Raw genomic sequence first — 24,826 nt, 5'->3', positions numbered from 1 at the left:
AACGAATTCATGGAATGTTAGATTTGTTACAAAATTGGGCAGGGCTATATATTTATAAGTAGAGCTACCCCCTCTGGAATGAAAATGACGTGCTGGCTACTAACAATAAAAGGAAAACTTGGAAGCATCCATTCATAGCAATGTGCACGCCTTGGCTTCATTATTATGTATTAACTGTATTAATTGGCACTGGCCCCTACAGGTGGATTACATAAGAGTTTAAACTATTTAGCCACAGTGAAAAGTATACAGCTAACAGTGCTATGCCTCCATCGGACAATCCATAACATTGTTATCAGTGCTGCATTTTTGTCAGTGAATTTTGCAGTACACAACTTTCTTTGGACTGTGGCTTTTATGTGATTTCTGCATATGCCTGGATATTGCAGTTCGGATTAAGTTTCCTCAGCTGGATTTATCTGTGGCTTCGGCAAGCAGTTCCTTTTCAAGGTAAAAACTCTACAACAAAACTTTTTTTTTTTACTGTACAGTTTAGGGTATCACAAACTGCATAAAGTGTAGACGCTACGAGTGTGCACTTTGAGTCTAGTCTGAGTGTGTGTTTTAGCATTTCTAAGTGTGTCTATGTCTTTGTGTTTCATACAAAAACTAGAAAAAGTGAAAAAAAGAGATATAAAGTTCACTGAAAATTGTCAGGTTCTGAATATTTAAAGAGGCGGACTTCTGCAGTGTGCATACCTTTTTGAAGTACATATTAAATTGCTCTGTGTTTGCTGAACGCTTGCATATTGTATCCCTAGAACTGCCTAAATCCAGTTCTAAAATGTTTTGCTTGCAATGTGACAAATACTCCGCTTTCTGAGAGGATTTTAGATGCGGTTGTAAGAAACTATAATGCCATGCCCATCAAGGGCTCTTTAACCCAGCGTCAGTGAATTGCGGACACACCCCATTCCTCGGTCAGCAAATTTAGAATGGCTAATTTTCCTGTTTAACTTCGTCAAAATTGATAAAATCAGTTCAGCTTAATATCTCAGGCAAAATAATCAAACTAGTTTTGGAATGTAACACAATCAGAAAGTGGATATGCAGTATGAAAGGAAAAAGAAGCTGATTTTGATAGCTTTTTCTGACTTTCTGTAGCCTACAGGTAATGAATACATGAATGAATTTGTAAGATGGATGTCACTGCATGGTCATTGGCTGGTGAATAGTTACAGTTGCACTGAGGGTTTTTTCAACAGCTTGTGCAGAAACAAGTGATAAAGTTTGACATTCTGCTTAAGATTTACTCCACTGTGCACTTCACCATTTGTCTGAAATGAAAAACTGCGTTCTTCCGGCATTCATTACGGAGTATTGGAATTTCTGTACATGTGGCCAATATGATTGGAAGAGAGGCTTGCAGCCACATACCATACCATTGTGTAAAACAAAACCATGCTTTGATTTTTTTATTGACCTCGCCCATGCTGATCAACTTCTTAGCACAAGTGTTTTAGCCCTTTTTTTGTATAATCAAGGTTTACCATGATTGTGCTAGTCCTGTTATTTAGTTCATAAAGTGAGGAGTCCCAGAATTCCTTTCAGCTGTAATTGTGAAAAATACACATTCTTGAAGTAACAAATCAGACGCAAAACTTTTTCCAATAGGTTTGAACTGCTAGTTTTTTTTACATTAAATTAGGCAAAAGAGGTATTTCTGGTGGAATGGCTTATTTCTGATAAATCTGGCAACATTGCAAATTTTAAATGTTGGATTTTTGCCTTTAAGTTTTGATCAGTCTATCAGCTTTTTTAAGCCTAGTATAATACTTTATTTTCACAAGTCGTATCAAATTCTGATTACTTGAATGCTGTGAGAAGGGTTATAGTTTGTATAAAGCACAATATCTTGCAACTTTAATACATGATTTTCTGCATCGTCACTCTCTGCTACATGGAAACTGGAAAACTCGGTCGACGCAAAACCTTTCAAGTAATATCAATGCAGACAAGAAATGACTCTGTGTTTGGCTTTATAATGGCCAGAAATTGATATTTAATTTATTCACATTTAGCATGTTCAACTTTTTCATCATACTCTTAAAGTAAGTTTTGCCTTTAAAGCTGTTTGGGTAGTTTATCAACCATGTTCAATTAAATTTCAACCTAGTTTTACCCTTTTAGTGCCAAAGTCAATTTTTGCCGCTTGTACAAAATGTACCCCAGACAATTTTTTTTCAGATTTTTTCCAAAATTTTGATAAGAAACTGTAGCCAATGAAATGTGATGGCCATTGGTCCAAAATTATCACAAAATTTACAGAAAAATTCATATAAATTGGAGAAATGTTGCACTAAAATTTTAGCGGGAATATTACAGCACTCAAAGGGTTAACTTTTATGCTAGCAATAAAATTGCATTAAGCTTTCGCACAGAGTGCATCGGCCTAACCCTTATAATCACAAATGAAATCACTCAGAATGAGTGGTTTTCCTGTTTTTAACTTTTACCCTAAGTTGCTGTTCAGCAGTTGTTCAGTTTTCTTGTTCCAAATGGCTATTGGATATTTCATTCATAAATATCTGTGACATTATTTCATATTTTGGGAACCTTCCTGATACTGCCCTGTTTCCTTACAGAAGAAATCTCTGAAGCTGATGGATATATAATAGATGCAACAAATTTCTTATCATTTCTTAAATTGAAATTACAAACTTACATCTGATATAGGAAACCATAACAATTACAGAAAATGCTTTCACTTAAAGTTTAATTTCTATGTTAGTGAATGGTTTTACAAGTGATAATGGTCTTGAGGAGGAACATGCCTTAGAAAAAAAGTTCAGATTCTCAAATTTTAAATGCGTTTCATGTCGTGTGCTTGTAAGGACTGATATTTACGCCTGGGGAGCAAAATCGTAGCGATTTTACCATGTTTTGTGTTTGTGAAGTGAAAGCTTTAATTCTTTCTACATAGAGTTAACTTTGGATGTACTGAACAATTTGATTTACAATAATAAATGTTAGTGTATTCTGATTTTCAAAACTCGCAGGGCAGTCTGTGATTTGTGTCCTGGAAATGGTCGGGAGTTTCTGAGGAAAGTTCAAAAAATGTGTTAAGAAACTTTCGGTTTTTACAGCATGAATCACCTCAACTGTCGATATCTGGTGTGATTCTTTGAAGCAACTGAGTATCATATATCATCCCTGAACAGATTTTATATCTTTGAGTTAATCAAGGTGAATTGCAGCTACTGTGGAAGGAAGTTACTTGAACTTTTCACTGGTTTAAATGCTAGGCTGTGTTACATAACGATTCACTGCCCACAGTGAATTGGGGTATTGTCCATTTACTGATGTCAGCGAATTCTGATTGAGGTCAATTGTAGAAGCCAATTGGTTAGCATTCATGTTATACACACCAATGGGCTGCACAGGCACTGCTTATGTAACAGCCAGGTATAATTTGAAGCGCTATTGCCATGCCAAACAAGTCTACCACACCAAGAGACATATCATTGTCATCAGATGTGAGACTTGCTGCCTAGATCTCCGTGCTTTTCCATGTTTCTTTACTTTTGATATTCTTAAACTGCAGTATGACCATTGTATGCATGCTTTAGTTTAAATGTGTGTGTGTGTGTGTGTGTGTTTGTGTGTATAAGGTATCCTATGTGTATTCAACTACTTCCAGAATTGTTTTACAATCTTACAATGTTGATAGTGTTTGTTTGTTGATAAATGTAATCTGCCAGATTGACGCTTGTATACATGTTTAAATGATAGTGTGAAAGACTTCCTCAAAACTTCTGTTCAAATTGTCCCTTTTTCAATACATAACAAAGTTTCCATTGATGCTCTTACTCTAATGTGTAAGCTTTTCTGTGTCAACTTTGTTATCATTTCAGTGAGGTATCCTCCAATAAAGGTGGTTCTGCACTTTACCAATGCATTGTTTTTTCCAATGAATATTTCTCATCAAAGACGATAAGGAAACCCCTTCATATTATATATTTTCAAAGAGCAGAGTAGCAATTATTTACCAGAAGGATCAAGGGGTATATATTTTGGTAGCAAAGCGTAATTTTGTATTAATGATAAAAATTAATTCAAGTCAAAAACTTGATACTATTTTCTGATATTATTAAAATATTTCACTTTAAACAAGAATACTTTTAGAAACCAGATATGAACTGAAAATGCTCACGTGTTTCATTATATATTGCAGTTGTGTGTAAATTTCAACTTTTGTCATATGTTTGCAACTTCACTTAAAGTTATATGATCAACATAATGAACAATATGCACCACAGATTAATTCTAAAGGTCATTAAGTATACAAATATGTAATTAGCTGAAATAAAAATACTAAATTTCTTTGACTGCTGTCATTGTATCACCACTTTATATAGCAAGTGTAATTGCCTTTGATCAAGTCCTTAAAGCTATATATGCCAAACTTTGAAAGCCCATTAGATATGCAAATAATAAATTAATTGATATAAAAATGCGAAATGACTTTCAATATTGTTTTAGCCTGGTTTCATCAATGTATATAGCATGTTTTGCCAACTTTGATCAAGTAAATCCCAGTATATATATCCCCAATTAGGAACGTTCATTAAATATGCAAATTGGGAATTGGCTGACGGAAAAATGTTTATTGACTGTCAATAATGTTGTATCATAGTATCTTTAATATACATAGCAAGTTTTGTCATCTTTGGTCGAGTCAATACAGATAAATATCCCTTATTAGGAAAAATTAGGAATTGGCTGGAGTAAAATGCAATAATGTTGTATCATAGTATCTTTCGTGTACATAATAAGTTTTGTCAAATTTGGTCTTGTCAATAAAGATAAATATCCCTAATTAGATAAGGTCATTAAATATGCAAATTTGGAATTGGCAGAAGTAAAAAAGCTTAATGACTTTCGATAATGTTGTTTTATAGTATCTTCATTGTACATAGCAAGTTTCATAAACTTTGGTCAAGTCAATTCAGATATATACATATCTAATTAGGAAAGTTTATTAAATATGCAAATAAGGAATTGGCTGAAGTGAAAATGCTTAATGACTTTCAACAATGTTATATCATACTATCTTTAATGTACATAGCAAGTTTCATCAATTTGGTCAAGTCCAATCAAATATATTTCCCTTATTTCAAAAGTTCATTAAATATACAAATTGGGAATTTGATGAAGTAAAAATTCTTATATCATAGTTATCATCAATATACATACCAAGTTTCGTCAATTTTGATCCTGATTCAGATATATTTTCCTAATTAGGAAAGTTCATTAAATATGCAAATTAGCCATTATCTTTCATGTCACCCCGTAATATCGATGTATTTTGGTGTGATCTACATTTGTAACAATTCTCATCAAATTGTGTGCTGTCGTTCTCAACGTATATCTGTTTTTTCTAAAATCATTAATTATGCAAATGAGCAAAAAGTAAGCAAGCCACACCCACCAAAAACTAATCAGTTCTTGCCATTTGCAAACTGAATCTATGTACCTGATTTGATTCTGAGCTGATGAGCCGTTCTTGTGATATCGAGCACACAGACAGACAGACATCGCTGCGACATAAGCTCACATGTGTGAACACGTGAGCTAAAAATGACTAGTTTATTTTGCAATTATCTATCTTCATTTTAAAATGGTAGGGGTTAAAGACTGACACAAAAAAGTGATTGAAATCCTGATAAGCAAAATTAAAATGTCTCTCATTTAAAATGTAAGAACTTTAATGCAAAACAAAAAACTTGCTTTATAAAATAATATTTACAGAAGATAATGTGAAAATTTTAGAAAATTTGACCCAGCCAAATCTTGACTAATTGGGAGAAAAGATAAGCCAGGAAATCTCGTGATTTGCATAAATTAACACTTCTTCATCACGCAACTTATGACTGCTTTACAAGCTAAAAGGTGAACCCAACCAATATTTTAATCCTGGGTTAATAAACTACTTAACAAAGTACTTAAAACTGAATGAAGTTTTGCAAAAAGATGATTTGAGCAAAATATGCTGTGTTTTGTGCAGTGCCACCTTAAGGTAGAATGTGCCGAGGGGACAGATATTTGGGACAAACTCTGAAACTTGTTACTTGTATAATTCTTTTCTGATCTAACACTTGTGGGAGTTCATTTTAAAGCTCTTGGTTCAAAAAAGAGATTCAGTTTCTCTAAGTGTTTTGTTAATTGAAATTTTATTTTCATCCATGGTTAACTAAGCGATGATGGCCATTTTTAATTTCAAGTTTTGGTAAATCTAGGGAATTTTCTTATCAGTTTTTCCAAGAGAGATAACATGGACATTAAGATAAGTAAATGATAGTTGTTCCTGCACTTCCTAAGTTCATTTCCTGGGTCTTGATTGAAAATGTTTTAGAGTACTCTATTCATTTTTCAGATGAAAAAGAATGGTCAGAAGTTGAACGGAGTAATCCTTATTTATGTCTTTTAAATTTTTTTCCCCAAATTGAGAAGGGTGTCCTCATGAAGTCTTCTTTCTTTTATTAAGGATTTTATAGTTTTTTTAAAGGGAAATATCGTACTCTAGGAATATTTCGGAAGTCAGTGGTTAATTTTGCAAATTTACTCAATTCTTTAATAGAAAATTTATTTTATTTTTTAATTCATTTAATCCTTGCCTCAATGCAAAACAATTTTGATAGAATCAGCTTGTATGTTGAGGCCTTTTCAAAATTTTGTTAAGATGTTATTTTCTTGCACGTCTATCAACTGAGTTTAGTAGAATGATTCAAAATCTAACATGGCCTTATCTGGAGTATCTTAAAAATTTGAAAGACAGGAAGGTATTTCTGACTTTCAGATCATTTGTAAATTTAATTTAAAATAGGCTTTTTCATAATTATCGCAAGTATTTGTAACAGGTAGAGAATAAAAGTTGTGTGGTATGTCTGTTTAGAATTATCCAAACATTGGTCTCATAAGAACTAATGACAACATTATTGGGCGATGATCTGACAGATGTGACAAATTGCGGACTTTTGAGTATTTGATGAGATTATAATCTTATTAGAAAGCATTGTAAGGCCTATTGAGCTGCACCCATCCCTGGAGAAATATGTATACTACCCTTATTGACAGTATCAACCAGGTATATTCTTCTAGTAATTTAAAACTATAGTCGAAGTGGTTTGTTGTTTTCTGTAACAGCTAGAATGTTCTGTAACAACATTACTGTCTACAGTGATGTTATTTGTTCATTGGTGTTGATTCCAGTGTTGCATGTAGTGAAAGTGCAAGTTTCTTTTGTCTTGGCATCATCTAATTGGTGTGGACATTGCTGCAAATCAGAAATATTCATGACTTCAGTATCGACTGCTAAATCAGGGTCAATAATAGATGTTTCTTTACCAGTGTCATTTTCAAAGTCAGCTATATCTCCACCACCATGTGCACGTCAGCTGTAAGTTCAAATAGAAGTGTCATAAGCAGAGTTCAGTTAGAAATATTTGACTTTTTCAAATTTGTTAAATCCCTTGTAAAGTGCACTTGGGTACCTCACCACACGCTGGTGAATTTTTTCCAAGACTCCTGTTCTCTTGTTGTCTGGTGCAGAAATTTGAAGTTGTCTTTGCCTTTTTAGCTCATATTTGGTATGTCTATAAATACCAAAAAGAGGTTATATGGTGAGACGGTGGCATCTGTATGTGTGTATGTATGTATGTATATATGTGCGGATGTATGTCCATCCGATGCAAAAGCTCAAAAACAGCCGCACCTACCATCTTAGTATTTGGTGTACAGGTTAGACCCAGGGGTTGAGATGTGACGTTGTTCAAATGAACATGTCAGTGTCAAAAATATGCAAATGAGGTAAGAGAAAGGGGGAAATCCTGCAAATGTGTGGGAGTTGTGGTATTAACTGAAACAGCCTATACATCTGAGTCTGAGCTTCTATGACCTTTAACCTATTTGTATGCAGTGTACTTATTATGTGTAGGAGGGGTGGCAGTGACTGAAACAGCCTACTCCACTTACCTTTAGTCATTTCCGGTCATTGTTCATGAGCTGATTCATATTGGCAGACCTGCTGGAACCATGAATGACTGTGGTGAATCATCCCTCTGCTAAGCCTGTTCCTAAAGTTGACATCCAGTACCTAAAGTTTCAGACTTTATATACTTTTGTCATTCTTGTTTTTCTGGTTTATTTAAATATTTCGTGATGGACCAATTCAAATATGAGCACACTGTCCTTGACGATATTTTTTGTCTTTGTCTTCTTCAAGTCTACACACATGTCACTGGTAGCATCCTTGAATTCATTTCATTGTCCTCACAGGTATTCATATGGTTTTTCACTTCTTAACGGTACCTTCTTGCCTCCGCCATCAGTATCACATAAACCTTGTGACATTCACAAGTAATTAGCTACATTGTTAGACAAAACGTTTTAAGGGTGATCTACCAAAATATGCAATATTTTTGCAGAGCATTGTACACTGCCATGTGATGTGTTTAATTGGTCAGATGCTTAATGATACTGGGTCAGACCTCAACTTCAAAAGTTCGCTGTTTAGTTTTTCCTCATGGGCACTAATATAATGTAAGAAACAAAGAATCAGTGTCGTTACATTTGCGCAAGTGAACATGGCAAAAAACACAGTGTATGTAATTAATGCTACTTAGAAAGGTGGGTCAACTTCTGACAACCATATTCTTGCTTGTATCAATGAAAATATGTGTGCGTATATTCACTGCTCCCTTTTACCACTGGAGTAGAGTGATTGGTCGTTATACAACATTTGATAAGTACAGTAACATAAATTACTTCTTGTTTCGAACTAAAATTGTCAAAAATACTGAAAGGAAAGAGCTTGTGCCTTTAATAGAAAGTAATGAGGTATGATACTTGGCCAGACTGCAACTTAAAAAGTTCGCAGGCACTTCAATCTTTTGTCATGGGCATTACTATCATGCAAGAATTATTGAAATATTTGTTTCAAATGTACATGAGAACGCATATGAGAACACAACAAAACATGATATATGCAATTGACACCACTAAGGAGGGTCTGACGATTATTTTCCTAGTTGCAACTATGAAAAGATACATATGTTGTATGATGCACTCTATTGCCATCAGCACAAGAAAACACAGCACTTGCACCCTTAACAGAAAGTAATTGATTAACGAATTATTTTTTTCACAGCCATCAAATAAAAATATTTACAAACTTCAACATATCAATTTGAAGAATTTAACACAGTTTTGACATTTATTCTTTTCAACAACTTTCAGAGGGAAATGACTTGTGTCATGTGATTCAAATGTAACCACGGCAACTAAAGAAGAACAGGTAGAAGACACAGCTGATACCGGAAGAGAGAGCAGCAATTACTTCGAGGAAGTTGCATAGGATAGCAAAGACTCCTCTGACAAGATGGGGGACAAAGAAGTGGATGACAATCACGACAGTGATGAAAATGAAAAACCAACAACATTATTTGGATTTAAGTTACCATCATTTGGATTTGGACGAAAAGATTCTGGATCTGAGAGTGATAGTGATGAAGATGATGAAAAGAAACTGAAGCTTGCTGTAGACTCTCAAAAGGATATAGAAAATGATTCTGATGTAAATTTAGGAGTTGATATCGACTCTGGAGATAAAGAAACTGAAAAAGAGGTTGAAGTTGATGTCAAAGTAGGTATGCCATCAATAGATATTGGTGGCAGTGGGAAGATCAATATTGATGAAGATAAACAAAAAAGTGTTGAAGATGTCAAAGATGATGTTGACAGTGATGAAAAAGACAGTGATGACGACAAAAAGAAATCAAAATCATTTGGCATAAAGTTGCCATCATTTGGAATAAACTTTGGTGGGAAGAAAGAAAAGAAAGAAGACTCAGGATCTGATAGTGAAGATGATAATGGTGAAAGCAAACTCAAACTTGAAGGATTGAAAGTGGATGTAGACACTCCAAAGGTAAAGGGAGGTGATGGTGATCTAAATGTGGGACTTGATATTGAAACAGGAGATACGTCCCTTGAGAAAGATGTTGATGTTGGTGCCAAAGCAGGTATAGCATCACTAGATGTTGGTGGGAGAGCTGACATTGATGTTGATGGAGGTAGAGTATCAGGAGAAGGAGGTGTGGAAGATGATGTTAAATTACCATCAGTTGACCTCAAGGGAGACGGAAATACCTATCTTCCTGGTGATCTAAACTTGGGACTTGACATTGACTCTGGAGACAAGTCCATTAAAAAAGAGGGTGACATTGACATCAAGGCAGGTCTTCCATCAGTGGATATTGGTGGAGGTGCTGATATTGATGTTGATGGAGGTAGACTGTCAGGAAAAGGAGGTTTGCAAGGTGATGTTGATGTGCCATCAGTTGACGTAAAAGGAGATGGAAATATCGACCTACCAGGCATGAAATTTGGATTGAAGAAAGGAGACAAATCAGACTCAGAGTCCGATGATGACGATGATGATGGCGGTAAGAGGAAATTCAAATTGAAAGGACCAAAGTTGCCTTCATTTGGCCTCAAGTTTGGAGGAAAGAAGGGAAAGAAAAAAGATGCAGGATCTGATAGTGAAGATGATGATGACAAGAAACTCAAACTGAAAGGACCAAAGTTAGATGTAGACACTCCAAAGCTAAAGGGAGGTGATGGTGATCTAAACTTGGGACTTGACATTGACTCTGGAGATAAGTCCATTGAAAAAGAAGGTGACATTGACATCAAGGCAGGTCTGCCATCAGTGGATATTGGTGGAGGTGCTGATATTGATGTTGATGGAGGTAAACTGTCAGGAAAAGGAGGTTTGGAAGGTGATGTTGATGTGCCATCAGTTGACGTAAAAGGAGATGGAAATATCGACCTACCAGGCATGAAATTTGGATTGAAGAAAGGAGATAAGTCAGACTCAGAGTCCGATGACGATGATAATGGAGGCAAGAGTAAATTCAAGTGAAAGGACCAAAGTTGCCCTCATTTGGCCTCAAGTTTGGAGGAAAGAAGGGAAAGAAAGGGGACTCAGGATCTGATAGTGAAGATGATGATGACAAGAAACTCAAACTGAAAGGACCAAAGTTAGATGTAGACACTCCAAAGCTAAAGGGAGGTGATGGTGATCTAAACTTGGGACTTGACATTGACTCTGGAGATAAGTCCATTGAAAAAGAAGGTGACATTGACATCAAGGCAGGTCTACCATCAGTGGATATTGGTGGAGGTGCTGATATTGATGTTGATGGAGGTAAACTGTCAGGAAAAGGAGGTTTGGAAGGTGATGTTGATGTGTCATCAGTTGACGTAAAAGGAGATGGAAATATCGACCTACCAGGCATGAAATTTGGATTGAAGAAAGGAGACAAGTCAGACTCAGAGTCCGATGATGACGATGATGGAGGTAAGAGGAAATTCAAATTGAAAGGACCAAAGTTGCCTTCATTTGGCCTCACGTTTGGTGGAAAGAAGGGAAAGAAAAAAGATGCAGGATCTGATAGTGAAGATGATGATGACAAGAAACTCAAACTGAAAGGACCAAAGTTAGATGTAGACACTCCAAAGCTAAAGGGAGGTGATGGTGATCTAAACTTGGGACTTGACATTGACTCTGGAGATAAGTCAATTAAAAAAGAAGGTGACATTGACATCAAGGCAGGTCTGCCATCAGTGGATATTGGTGGAGGTGCTGTCATTGATGTTGATGGAGGTAATCTGTCAGGAAAAGGAGGTTTGGAAGGTGATGTTGATGTGCCATCAGTTGATGTAAAAGGAGATGGAAATATCGACCTACCAGGCATGAAATTTGGATTGAAGAAAGGAGACAAGTCAGACTCAGAGTCCGATGACGATGATGATGGAGGCAAGAGTAAATTCAAGTTGAAAGGACCAAAGTTGCCCTCATTTGGCCTCAAGTTCGGAGGAAAGAAGGGAAAGAAAGGGGACTCAGGATCTGATAGTGAAGATGATGATGACAAGAAACTCAAACTGAAAGGACCAAAGTTAGATGTTGACACTCCAAAGCTAAAGGGAGGTGATGGTGATCTAAACTCGGGACTTGACATTGACTCTGGAGATAAGTCCATTGAAAAAGAAGGTGACATTGACATCAAGGCAGGTCTACCATCAGTGGATATTGGTGGAGGTGCTGATATTGATGTTGATGGAGGTAAACTGTCAGGAAAAGGAGGTTTGGAAGGTGATGTTGATGTGCCATCAGTTGATGTAAAAGGAGATGGAAATATTGACCTACCAGGCATGAAATTTGGATTGAAGAAAGGAGACAAGTCAGACTCAGAGTCCGATGATGACGATGATGGAGGTAAGAGGAAATTCAAATTGAAAGGACCAAAGTTGCCTTCATTTGGCCTCAAGTTTGGAGGTAAGAAGGGAAAGAAAAAAGATGCAGGATCTGATAGTGAAGATGATGATGACAAGAAACTCAAACTGAAAGGATCAAAGTTAGATGTAGACACTCCAAAGCTAAAGGGAGGTGATGGTGATCTAAACTTGGGACTTGACATTGACTCTGGAGATAAGTCCATTCAAAAAGAAGGTGACATTGACATCAAGGCAGGTCTGCCATCAGTGGATATTGGTGGAGGTGCTGACATTGATGTTGATGGAGGTAATCTGTCAGGAAAAGGAGGTTTGGAAGTGATGTTGATGTTGATGTGCCATCAGTTGACGTAAAAGGAGATGGAAATATCGACCTACCAGGCATGAAATTTGGATTGAAGAAAGGAGACAAATCAGACTCAGAGTCCGATGATGACGATGATGATGGCGGTAAGAGGAAATTCAAATTGAAAGGACCAAAGTTGCCTTCATTTGGCCTCAAGTTTGGAGGAAAGAAGGGAAAGAAAAAAGATGCAGGATCTGATAGTGAAGATGATGATGACAAGAAACTCAAACTGAAAGGACCAAAGTTAGATGTAGACACTCCAAAGCTAAAGGGAGGTGATGGTGATCTAAACTTGGGACTTGACATTGACTCTGGAGATAAGTCCATTGAAAAAGAAGGTGAAATTGACATCAAGGCAGGTCTGCCATCAGTGGATATTGGTGGAGGTGCTGACATTGATGTTGATGGAGGTAAACTGTCAGGAAAAGGAGGTTTGCAAGGTGATGTTGATGTGCCATCAGTTGACGTAAAAGGAGATGGAAATATCGACCTACCAGGCATGAAATTTGGATTGAAGAAAGGAGACAAGTCAGACTCAGAGTCCGATGACGATGATGATGGAGGCAAGAGTAAATTCAAGTTGAAAGGACCAAAGTTGCCCTCATTTGGCCTCAAGTTTGGAGGAAAGAAGGGAAAGAAAGGGGACTCAGGATCTGATAGTGAAGATGATGATGACAAGAAACTCAAACTGAAAGGACCAAAGTTAGATGTAGACACTCTAAAGCTAAAGGGAGGTGATGGTGATCTAAACTTGGGACTTGACATTGACTCTGGAGATAAGTCCATTGAAAAAGAAGGTGACATTGACATCAAGGCAGGTCTACCATCAGTGGATATTGGTGGAGGTGCTGATATTGATGTTGATGGAGGTAAACTGTCAGGAAAAGGAGGTTTGGAAGGTGATGTTGATGTGCCATCAGTTGATGTAAAAGGAGATGGAAATATCGACCTACCAGGCATGAAATTTGGATTGAAGAAAGGAGACAAGTCAGACTCAGAGTCTGATGACGATGATGATGGAGGCAAGAGTAAATTCAAGTTGAAAGGACCAAAGTTGCCCTCATTTGGCCTCAAGTTTGGAGGAAAGAAGGGAAAGAAAGGGGACTCAGGATCTGATAGTGAAGATGATGATGACAAGAAACTCAAACTGAAAGGACCAAAGTTAGATGTAGACACTCCAAAGCTAAAGGGAGGTGATGGTGATCTAAACTTGGGACTTGACATTGACTCTGGAGATAAGTCCATTGAAAAAGAAGGTGACATTGACATCAAGGCAGGTCTGCCATCATTGGATATTGGTGGAGGTGCTGATATTGATGTTGATGGAGGTAAACTGTCAGGAAAAGGAGGCTTGGTAGGTGATGTTGATGTGCCATCAGTTGATGTAAAAGGAGATGGAAATATCGACCTACCAGGCATGAAATTTGGATTGAAGAAAGGAGACAAGTCAGACTCAGAGTCTGATGATGATGATGATGGAGGTAAGAGTAAATTCAAATTGAAAGGACCAAAGTTGCCTTCATTTGGCCTCAAGTTTGGAGGAAAGAAGGGAAAGAAAAAAGATGCAGGATCTGATAGTGAAGATGATGATGACAAGAAACTCAAACTGAAAGGACCAAAGTTAGATGTAGACACTCCAAAGCTAAAGGGAGGTGATGGTGATCTAAACTTGGGACTTGACATTGACTCTGGAGATAAGTCCATTGAAAAAGAAGGTGACATTGACATCAAGGCAGGTCTGCCATCAGTGGATATTGGTGGAGGTGCTGACATTGATGTTGATGGAGGTAATCTGTCAGGAAAAGGAGGTTTGGAAGGTGATGTTGATGTGCCATCAGTTGACGTAAAAGGAGATGGAAATATCGACCTACCAGGCATGAAATTTGGATTGAAGAAAGGAGACAAGTCAGACTCAGAGTCCGATGATGACGATGATGGAGGTAAGAGGAAATTTAAATTGAAAGGACCAAAGTTGCCCTCATTTGGCCTCAAGTTTGGAGGAAAGAAGGGAAAGAAAGGGGACTCAGGATCTGATAGTGAAGATGATGATGACAAGAAACTCAAACTGAAAGGACCAAAGTTAGATGTAGACACTCCAAAGCTAAAGGGAGGTGATGGTGATCTAAACTTGGGACTTGACATTGACTCTGGAGATAAGTCCATTGAAAAAGAAGGTGACATTGACATCAAGGCAGGTCTGCCATCATTGGATATTGGTGGAGGTGCTGATATTGATGTTGATGGAGGTAAACTGTCAGGAAAACGAGGTTTTGAAGGTGATGTTGATGTGCCATCAGTTGACATAAAAGGAGATGGAAATATTGACCTACCAGGCATGAAATTTGGATTGAAGAAAGGAGACAAGTCAGACTCAGAGTCCGATGATGACGATGATGGAGGTAAGAGGAAATTTAAATTGAAAGGACCAAAGTTGCCCTCATTTGGCCTCAAGTTTGGAGGAAAGAAGGGAAAGAAAGGGGACTCAGGATCTGATAGTGAAGATGATGATGACAAGAAACTCAAACTGAAAGGACCAAAGATAGATGTAGACACTCCAAAGCTAAAGGGTGGTGATGGTGATCTAAACTTGGGACTTGACATTGACTCTGGAGGTAAGTCCATTGAAAAAGAAGGTGACATTGACATCAAGGCAGGTCTACCATCATTGGATATTGGTGGAGGTGCTGATATTGATGTTGATGGAGGTAAACTGTCAGGAAAAGGAGGCTTGGAAGGTGATGTTGATGTGCCATCAGTTGACGTAAAAGGAGATGGAAATATTGACCTACCAGGCATGAAATTTGGATTGAAGAAAGGAGACAAATCAGACTCAGACTCTGATGATGATGATGATAGAGGCAAGAGGAAATTCAAATTGAAAGGACCAAAGTTGCCCTCATTTGGCCTCAAGTTTGGAGGAAAGAAGGGAAAGAAAGGGGACTCAGGATCTGATAGTGAAGATGATGATGACAAGAAACTCAAACTGAAAGGACCAAAGATAGATGTAGACACTCCAAAGCTAAAGGGAGGTGATGGTGATCTAAACTTGGGACTTGACATTGACTCTGGAGATAAGTCCATTGTGAAAGAGGGTGATGTTGATCTCAAAGCAGGTTTGCCATCATTAGATATTGATGGAAGTGCGGACATCGGTGTTGATGGAGGTAAACTTTCAGGAGCAGGAGGTGTTGAACATGATGTTGATGTGCCATCAGTTGGTCTAACAGGAGATGGAAATATTGATGTGCCAGGTATGAATATTGGTTTGAAGAAAGGAGACAAAGCTTCCCCAGAACTTGATGAAGTTAAAGGCAAGAAGAAACTAAAATTTAAAGGGCCAAAATTACCGTCCTTTAAGTTGAAAGGTGGTGGAAAATTTAAAATGCCGGGATTTAAATTCGGTGGCAAGAAGGGCAAAAGAGCAGACCACGAGTCAGATAGTGAAGATGAAGAAGATTCACAGAAACTTAAATTGGAGGGGATGAAGGCAGATGTTGGCACCCCAAACATAAAAGGTGATAGCAGCCTAAATGCTGGACTTGATATTGACTCTGGAGGCAAGAGCATTGGAAAAGATGTTGATGTTGATATCAAAGCAGGTCTGCCATCACTGGATATAGGAAGCACAGAACATGACATTGAAGCACCATCTATTGATCTTAAAGGAGATGGGAATATTGACATGCCGGCAATGAAATTTGGTTTGAAGAAAGGAGACAAGTCTGAATCAGAATCTGATGATGATGATGATGAAGATGGACATAAGAAAAAACACAGATTCAAAGGACCAAAGTTACCATCTTTTAGGCTTAAAGGAGGTGGAAAATTCAAAATGCCAGGAATAAAGTTTGGAGGGAAGAAGGGAAAGAAAGGAGACTCAGGATCTGATAGTGAAGATGATGATGATGAAAGGAAACTGAAACTGAAAGGAATGAAGTTAGATGTAGACACACCAAAGATAAAAGGAGGAGATGGTGATCTAAACTTGGGACTTGGCATCGGAGATTTGTCCACTGAAAAAGATGTTGATGCTCATCTCAAAGCAGGTATGCCATCATTGGATATTGGCGGAAGACCTGACATGAATGTCCATGGAGGTGTGGGACATGATGTTGATATGCCATCAGGTGATCTCAAAGGAGATGGAAATATTGATCTGCCTGGCATTAAATTTGGTTACAAGAAAGGAGACAAGTCAGACTCAGAATCCGATGATGATGATGATGGAAGCAAGAGGAAAATGAAATTTAAAGGACCTAAGTTACCTTCTTTTGGCCTCAAAATGCCTAAATTCAAATTTGGAGGGAAGAAGGGAAAAGCAGGGGACTCAGGATCTGATAGTGAAGATGATGATGAAAAGAAACTCAAACTGAAAGGAATGAAGTTAGATGTAGACACTCCAAAGGTAAAAGGAGGTGATGGTGATCTAAACTTGGGACTTGACATTGACTCTGGAGATAAGTCCATTGCAAAAGACGGTGATGTTGGTCTCAAAACAGGTTTGCCATCATTAAACATTGGTGGCGGAGGGGACATTGATGTTGATGGAGGTAAACTGTCAGGAGGAGGTGTGGGACAAGATGTTGATGTGCCATCAGTTGACCTCAAAGGAGATGGAAAAATTGATCTGCCTGGCATGAAATTTGGTTTGAAGAAAGGAGACAACTCAGACTCAGAATCAGATGATGATGATGGCAAGGGAAAACTGAAATTCAAAGGGCCAAAGTTGCCTTCGTTTGGCCTCAAAATGCCAGGAATAAAGTTTGGAGGGAAGAAGGGAAAGAAAGGAGACTCAGGATCTGATAGTGAAAGTGATGATGATGAAAGGAAACTGAAACTGAAAGGAATGAAGTTAGATGTAGACACTCCAAAGGTAAAAGGAGGTGATGGTGATCTAAATTTTGGACTTGACATCGATTCTGGAAAGCTGAACATTGAAAAAGATGTTGATGTTGGTGTCAAAGCAGGATTTCCATCATTAGATATTGATGGAGGAGGGGATCTTGACATTGGTGGAGGTAAACTATCAGGAAAAGGAAGTATGGAACAAGATGTTGATGTGCCATCAGTTGACCTCAAAGGAGATGGAAATATTGATCTGCCTGGCATGAAATTTGGTTTGAAGAAAGGAGACAAGTCAGACTCTGAATCAGATGATGATGATAATGAAGGCAGGAGCAAATTCAAATTCAAAGGGCCAAAGTTGCCTTCGTTTGGCCTCAAGTTCGGAGGGAAGAAGGGAAAGAAAGGAGACTCAGGATCTGATAGTGAAAGTGATGATGAAAGGAAACTGAAACTGAAAGGAATGAAGTTAGATGTAGATACTCCAAAGATAAAAGGAGGTGATGGTGATCTAAATTTTGGACTTGACATCGATCCTGGAAAGCCGAGCATTGAAAAAGATGTTGATGTTGATGTCAAAGCAGGATTTCCATCACTAGATATTGATGGAGGAGGGGATCTTGACATTGGAGGAGGTAAGCTATCAGGAAAAGGAGGTGTTGAACATGATGTTGATGTGCCATCAGTTGACCTCAAAGGAGATGGAAATATTGATCTGCCTGGCATGAAATTTGGTTTGAAGAAAGGAGACAAGTCAGACTCTGAATCAGATGATGATGATGATGATGGCAGGGGGAAGTTCAAATTCAAAGGGCCAAAGTTGCCTTCGTTTGGCCTCAAGTTCGGAGGAAAGAAGGGAAAGAAAGGAGACTCAGGATCTGATAGTGAAGATGATGATGATGATGAAAGGAAACTCAAACTGAAAGGACCAAAGTTAGATGTAGACACTCCAAAGATAAAAGGAGGTGATGGTGATCTAAATTTTGGACTTGACATTGACTCTGGAAAGCCAAGCGTTGATAAAGATGTTGATGTTGGTCTCAAAACAGGTTTGCCGTCATTAGACATTGGTGGGGGAGGTGACATTGATGTTGATGGAGGTAAACTATCTGGAAAAGGAGGTTTGGACCATGATGTTGATGTGCCATCAGTTGACATCAAAGGAGATGGAAATATTGATTTGCCTAGCATGAAATTTGGATTGAAGAAAGGAGACGGATCAGACTCAGAATCAGATGATGATGATGATGGCAAGGGAAAACTGAAATTCAAAGGACCAAAGTTGCCTTCATTTGGCCTCAAAATGCCAGGAATAAAGTTTGGAGGGAAGAAGGGAAAGAAAGGAGACTCAGGATCTGATAGTGAAAGTGATGATGATGAAAGGAAACTGAAACTGAAAGGAATGAAGTTAGATGTAGACACTCCAAAGGTAAAAGGAGGTGATGGTGATCTAAATTTTGGACTTGACATCGATTCTGGAAAGCCGAACATTGAAAAAGATGTTGATGTTGATGTCAAAGCAGGATTTCCATCATTAGATATTGATGGAGGAGGGGATCTTGACATTGGTGGAGGTAAACTATCAGGAGAAGGAGGTTTGGGACAAGATGTTGATGTGCCATCAGTTGACCTCAAAGGAGATGGAAATATTGATCTGCCTGGCATGAAATTTGGTTTGAAGAAAGGAGACAAGTCAGACTCTGAATCAGATGATGATGATGGCAAGGGAAAACTGAAATTGAAAGGGCCAAAATTACCTTCATTTGGCCTCAAAATGCCTGGAATAAAATTTGGAGGGAAGAAGGGAAAGAGAGAGGACTCAGGATCAGATAGTGAAGATGATGATGGTGAAAGTAAATTCAAACTGAAAGGAATGAAGTTAGATGTAGACACTCCAAAGGTAAAAGGAGGTGATGGTGATCTAAATTTTGGACTTGACCTTGACTCTGGAAAGCAGCATGTTGAGCAAAGCCCTGGTGTTGAGGTGCCTGATGCATCACTTGGTATAGAAGGTGGTGCTAAGATTGGTATAAATGGAAGTGAGTCACCAGATGTTGACCTACCATCCGTCAAATTTAAAGGTGGTAAGAAGATCAAGGGCAGAGATCTTGACCTTGAAATGGGAAGTGGCAAAAAAGGTGGCCTATTCAAAGTTTGCATCTGTAAAGGAAAGACTGATTCAGCACCTTCATCAGATAGTGACGATGAGAGGACAATAAAATTAAAGGGAGGAAATTTAGATATCGACACTCCAAAAGTAGGAGGTGGTGAAGGAGACATTGGTGTTGGGATAGATATAGATACTGATGGCGCCAGAGTGAAAAAAGATGTTTCTGTTGATGTCACAGAGCCTGACGCATCGCTTAATATTGGCTCTGGTGCTGATATTGATGTTGATGGAATTAAAGGCACCGGAGATGTAGATGTTAACCTACCATTGCTCAAAGGGAAAGGTGGTAAGAAGATCCATGGCAAAGACCTTGACCTTGAAATGGGAAGGGGCAAAAAGGGTGGCCTCTTAAAAGTTTGCATGTGTAAAGGAAAGACGGATTCAGCATCATCAGATAGTGAAGATGATGACACAAAGATGAAGTTTAAATTAAAGGGAGGGAATTTGGATGTTGATACTCCAAAAATAGGAGGTGGTAAAGGAGATATTGATGTTGGATTTGATGTAGACACAGATGCCTCTATAGTTGAAAGAGATGTAGCTGTTGATGTTAGAGGGCCAGATGCATCACTTAAAGGCACTGGTGCTGACTTTGGCGTTGGTGCTCTTGATGTCACAAAGCCTGATGCATCACTGAAGATTGGCTCTGGTGCTGACATTGACCTTGATGGTAGTAAAGGCACTGGAGATGTAGATGTTGACCTACCATCCCTCAAAGTCAAAGGTGGTAAGAGGATTCATGGCAAAGATCTTGACCTTGAAATGGGAAGCGGTAAAAAAGGTGGACTATTCAAAGTTTGCATCTGTAAAGGAAAGACAGACTCGGCATCTTCAGAGAGTGAAGACGATGACACAAAGATGAAGTTTAAATTGAAGGGAGGGAATTTGGATGTTGATACCCCCAAAGTAGGAGGTGGTAAAGGAGATGTTGATGTTGGAATTAATATAGATACCGATGGCCCAAGAGTTGAAAAAGATTTAGCTGTTGATGTCGCAGAGCCTGAAGGATCACTTAATATTGGTGCTGGTGCTGACATTGACATTGGTGCTGTTGATGTCACAGAGCCTGATGCATCACTGAAGATTGGCTCCGGAGCTGACATTGACCTTGATGGCAGTAAAGGCACTGGAGATGTAGATGTTGACCTGCCATTGCTCAAAGGGAAAGGTGGTAAGAAGATCCAGGGCAAAGACATTGACCTTGAAATGGGAAGGGGCAAAAAGGGTGGCCTATTCAAAGTTTGCATGTGTAAAGGAAAGACAGATTCAGCATCATCAGAGAGTGAAGATGATGACACAAAGATGAAGTTTAAATTGAAGGGAGGGAATTTGGATGTTGATACCCCAAAAATAGGAGGTGGTAAAGGAGATGTTGATTTTGGAATTAACATAGATACCGATGGCCAAAGAGTTGAAAAAGATTTAGCTGTTGATGTCTCAGAGCCTGAAGGATCACTTAACATTGGTGCTGATGCTGACATTGACAAGCCTGATGCATCACTGAAGATTGGTTCTGGTGCTGACATTGACCTTGATGGAAGTAAAGGCACTGGAGATGTAGATGTTGACCTACCATCTCTCAAAGTCAAAGGTGGTAAGAAGATCAAGGGCAAAGATCTTGACCTTGAAATGGGAAGTGGCAAAAAAGGTGGCCTATTCAAAGTTTGCATGTGTAAAGGAAAGACAGATTCAGCATCATCAGATAGTGAAGACGATGACACAAAGAGGAAGTTTAAATTAAAGGGAGGGAATTGGGATGTTGATACCCCCAAAGTAGGAGGTGGTAAAGGAGATATTGATGTTGGAATAGATATAGATACCGATGGCCCCAGAGTTGAAAAAGATGTTTCTGTTGATGTCACAGAGCCTGATGCATCACTTAATATTGGCTCTGGTGCCGACATTGACATTGATGGCAGTAAAGGCACTGGAGATGTAGATGTTGACCTACCATTGCTCAAAGGGAAAGGTGGTAAGAAGATCCATGGCAAAGATCTAGATCTTGGAATGGGAAGGGGCAAAAAGGGTGGCCTTTTCAAAGTTTGCATGTGTAAAGGAAAGACGGATTCAGCATCATCAGATAGTGAAGAGGATGACACAAAGATGAAGTTTAAATTAAAGGGAGGGAATTTGGATGTTGATACTCCAAAAATAGGAGGTGGTAAAGGAGATATTGATGTTGGAATGGATATAGATACTGATGGCTCCAGAGTTGAAAAAGATGCTTCTCTTGATGTTAGAGGGCCGGATGCATCTCTTCAAATGGGCACTGGTGCTGACATTGACATTGGTGCTGTTGATATCACAAAGCCTGATGCATCACTGAAGATTGGCTCTGGTGCTGACATTGACATTGATGGCAGTAAGGGCACTGGAGATGCGGATGTTGACCTACCATCTCTCAAAGTTAAAGGTGGTAAGAAGATCCATGGCAAAGATCTAGATCTTGGAATGGGAAGGGGCAAAAAGGGTGGCCTTTTCAAAGTTTGCATGTGTAAAGGAAAGACGGATTCAGCATCATCAGATAGTGAAGAGGATGACACAAAGATGAAGTTTAAATTAAAAGGAGGGAGTTTGGATGTTGATACCCCCAAAATAGGAGGTGGTAAAGGAGATATTGATGTTGGAATGGATATAGATACTGATGGCTCCAGAGTTGAAAAAGATGCTTCTCTTGATGTTAGAGGGCCGGATGCATCTCTTCAAATGGGCACAGGTGCTGACATTGACTTTGGCGCTGGTGATGTCTCAAAGCCTGATGCATCACTGAAGATTGGTACTGGTGCTGACATTGACCTTGATGGTGGTGACATCGCCGAGCCTGATGCATCACTGAAAATTGGCTCCGGTACTGATATTGGCTTTGGTGCTGGCGATGTCACAAAACCTGATGCTTCACTGAACATTGGCTCTGGTGCTGACATTGATGGAAGTAAAGGCACTGGAGATGTTGATATTGACCTTCCATCACTCAAAGTCAAAGGTGGTAAGAAGGTCCATGGCAAACGTTTTCAACTTGAGAAAGGAAGTAGCCAAAAATGTGGTCTATTTAAAGTATGTATTTGCCAAGGAAAGAAGTCTGGCTCAGCATCTTTGTCTTCTGATGGTGAAGACGACGACCAGAAGAAGAAATTTGAATTGGAGGGAGGGAGTTTAGATCTGGATGCGAAATTGAAGTCGGAGGGAGAGGGTTTGGATGTAGATATGCCTAAGGGAAAAGCTGGCAGTGGTGACATTGATGTTGGCATGGACATAGATACAGATGCTCCAAAAGTTGAAAAAGACATCGCTTTGGATGTTGCAGCACCTGATGCATCCCTTGATATCGATACTGGTGCTAAGGTTGGAATTGAAGGAAGTGCTGGAGATGTAGATGTGAACCTACCATCATTGAAGATCAAGGGAAGTAAGAAGATTCATGGCAAAGATATCGAACTTGAAAAAGGGAGTGGCAAAAAGGGGGGAATATTCAAAGTCTGCATTTGTAAAGGAAAGACTGACTCATCTGATACCGATGATGATGACCCTAACAAGAAACTAAAATTAAGGGGAGGAAATTTGGGTATGAGTACCCGTGGTGTAAAAGGTGACATTGAAATTGATGATCCATCAATGAACATTGGTGGTGATGCCGAGATAAATATAGACGGAAATGACAATCTGGAACTAGGTGGAGACCATGAAGTTGTGCTACCGAAAGGAAAGGCGAAAGTTAAAAAACCAAAAGGACGCAGTAGAATCCTAACATCTTGTTTGGGGAAAGGAAAGAAGTATGACATATCGCTATCTGCAGATGATGACGATATCAGTTACGGCAAACGCAAAGGAAAGTTTGATACTGGCTCTGTTGAAATAAAGGGCATGAAGCGTGATATAAACATGGGCATTGATATCGATGCAGAGCACGAAGGAATTAAAAAGGATGTTGCTTTCAACGTTAAATCTGCACCATCCTTAGATGTTGATGCTGGAATGAACATTAGTGGTGGAACCATGTCCATGTCACATAATGGGCATGATGGTGTTTCACTTCCATCCGTCGCAATGGAAGGAGGCCTTGATGTCAGTACTCCTAAGGTGGAATTCAGTCAACGTGATACTGACATCAGCATCGATGCTGGCATTGAAAAGGAAAGTTTCCAAAAAACTGCTGCCCTTGATGTCAATGCAGCCGCCCCGTCAATGAACATTGGTGGAGTTGCTGATCTTGAAATGGATGGAGGTAGACTACCTGGTGATGGTGACCTCACTGCCAGTTTTGGAATTGACATGTCAGGCGGTGATGCGATGAATGATCCATCAATGTTTGGTGACCTGACTGCAAATGTTGACGCGGATAAACTGAGGGCCAGTATGGATGGGGTTGGTGGAGATGGAGAAATTTCACTGCACATGCCTTCTGGTGAAATTGATGGTGCTGTTGTTCAAGAGGAAGACATTCCGCAAGTGAAAGTGATAGCTACAGAGGCAAGTATACCAGCGGAAGGGGATTTGTCTTTTTCCGGTGGTATAAACCATGACCAAGACTCAAATGTCCTTCTTAGTGGCGGCTCCGCAAAAGCTAACATAAAAGATGTTGAAGACAGAGATGTCTGGCTGAGGAAGAAAGGCCAACTTGGCTTGCAAGGAGAAGGTGATGATGAGTCTACTGATGTAGATGCTCTTCTGGACCATGATGTGAATGTTGTTATTCAGAAAGATAAAGGGGGAAAATACAGAGATTCTTTGAAAACATTTATACCAATTAGGGCCAAAACGTAAGTACTTTCCATCGTATCTTAACCTAGGAAATACAGTTGATCAACAACATGTTACATTTATTCAAATTCATCACAATTCAGCATTTTCCTTCATGAAATTGATTTTATAAGTCAATAAAGTTGCATATCAGGTAACATTTACTTTTAAGGAGAAAGCTGATGACGTCATACTTTTTCCAATGGACCCTAAAATAGTACTCATTTTTGATATGAATAAACCCAGGGTCACTAGCAAATTCTCATGTACAGAAGCATGTTTCCTCAAATAGGCTGATATTGACATCATAATTGCTACCAATGTCTTTGTCAACTAGCCCAACACATACAAATTTGTGGACACCATGCAAAATGTGTCTTCACAAACTAAAGATCAAGTGACCTAATTCAGTGGGAAAATCTTGTGCTAGGATT

General features: G+C 38.8%; 3 protein-coding genes across 3 annotated transcripts in view; all 3 read left to right on the top strand.

The window, feature by feature from the left end:
* The first annotated feature begins 221 nt into the window (after positions 1-221).
* On the top strand, positions 222-10,924 carry LOC139119112 (vesicle-associated protein-like). Its single transcript, XM_070682753.1, has 2 exons — positions 222-450; positions 9,238-10,924. The coding sequence occupies exon 2, from the start codon at positions 9,380-9,382 to the stop codon at positions 10,922-10,924; it is 1,545 nt and encodes a 514-aa protein (XP_070538854.1). The 5' UTR covers positions 222-450; positions 9,238-9,379.
* Positions 10,925-11,298: 374 nt separating this feature from the next.
* On the top strand, positions 11,299-12,651 carry LOC139118115 (vesicle-associated protein-like). The gene has a single exon (XM_070681408.1). It carries the CDS (start codon positions 11,299-11,301, stop codon positions 12,649-12,651), a length of 1,353 nt encoding a protein of 450 aa, XP_070537509.1.
* A 29-nt stretch (positions 12,652-12,680) lies between these two features.
* LOC139119108 (uncharacterized) overlaps positions 12,681-24,826 on the top strand; it is a 32,120-nt gene continuing 19,974 nt past the window's right edge. Inside the window, exon 1 of the mRNA XM_070682746.1 lies at positions 12,681-24,412. Within this exon, the coding sequence (XP_070538847.1) occupies positions 12,681-24,412 (11,732 nt within the window). The remainder of the gene's footprint in view (positions 24,413-24,826) is intronic.

Source organism: Ptychodera flava, chromosome 19 (genome assembly GCF_041260155.1).
Source record: "Ptychodera flava strain L36383 chromosome 19, AS_Pfla_20210202, whole genome shotgun sequence".
Lineage (NCBI taxonomy): Eukaryota > Metazoa > Hemichordata > Enteropneusta > Ptychoderidae > Ptychodera > Ptychodera flava.
Note: the sequence above shows the minus strand (reverse complement) of the source record. Positions and strands in the feature narration are given on the sequence as shown.

What these genes read in the sequence shown, in the direction of transcription:
- LOC139118115 (XM_070681408.1), top strand. Translation starts at nt 11,299, where the DNA reads ATGAAATTTGGATTGAAGAAAGGAGACAAGTCAGACTCAGAGTCCGAT.
- LOC139119112 (XM_070682753.1), top strand. Translation starts at nt 9,380, where the DNA reads ATGGGGGACAAAGAAGTGGATGACAATCACGACAGTGATGAAAATGAA.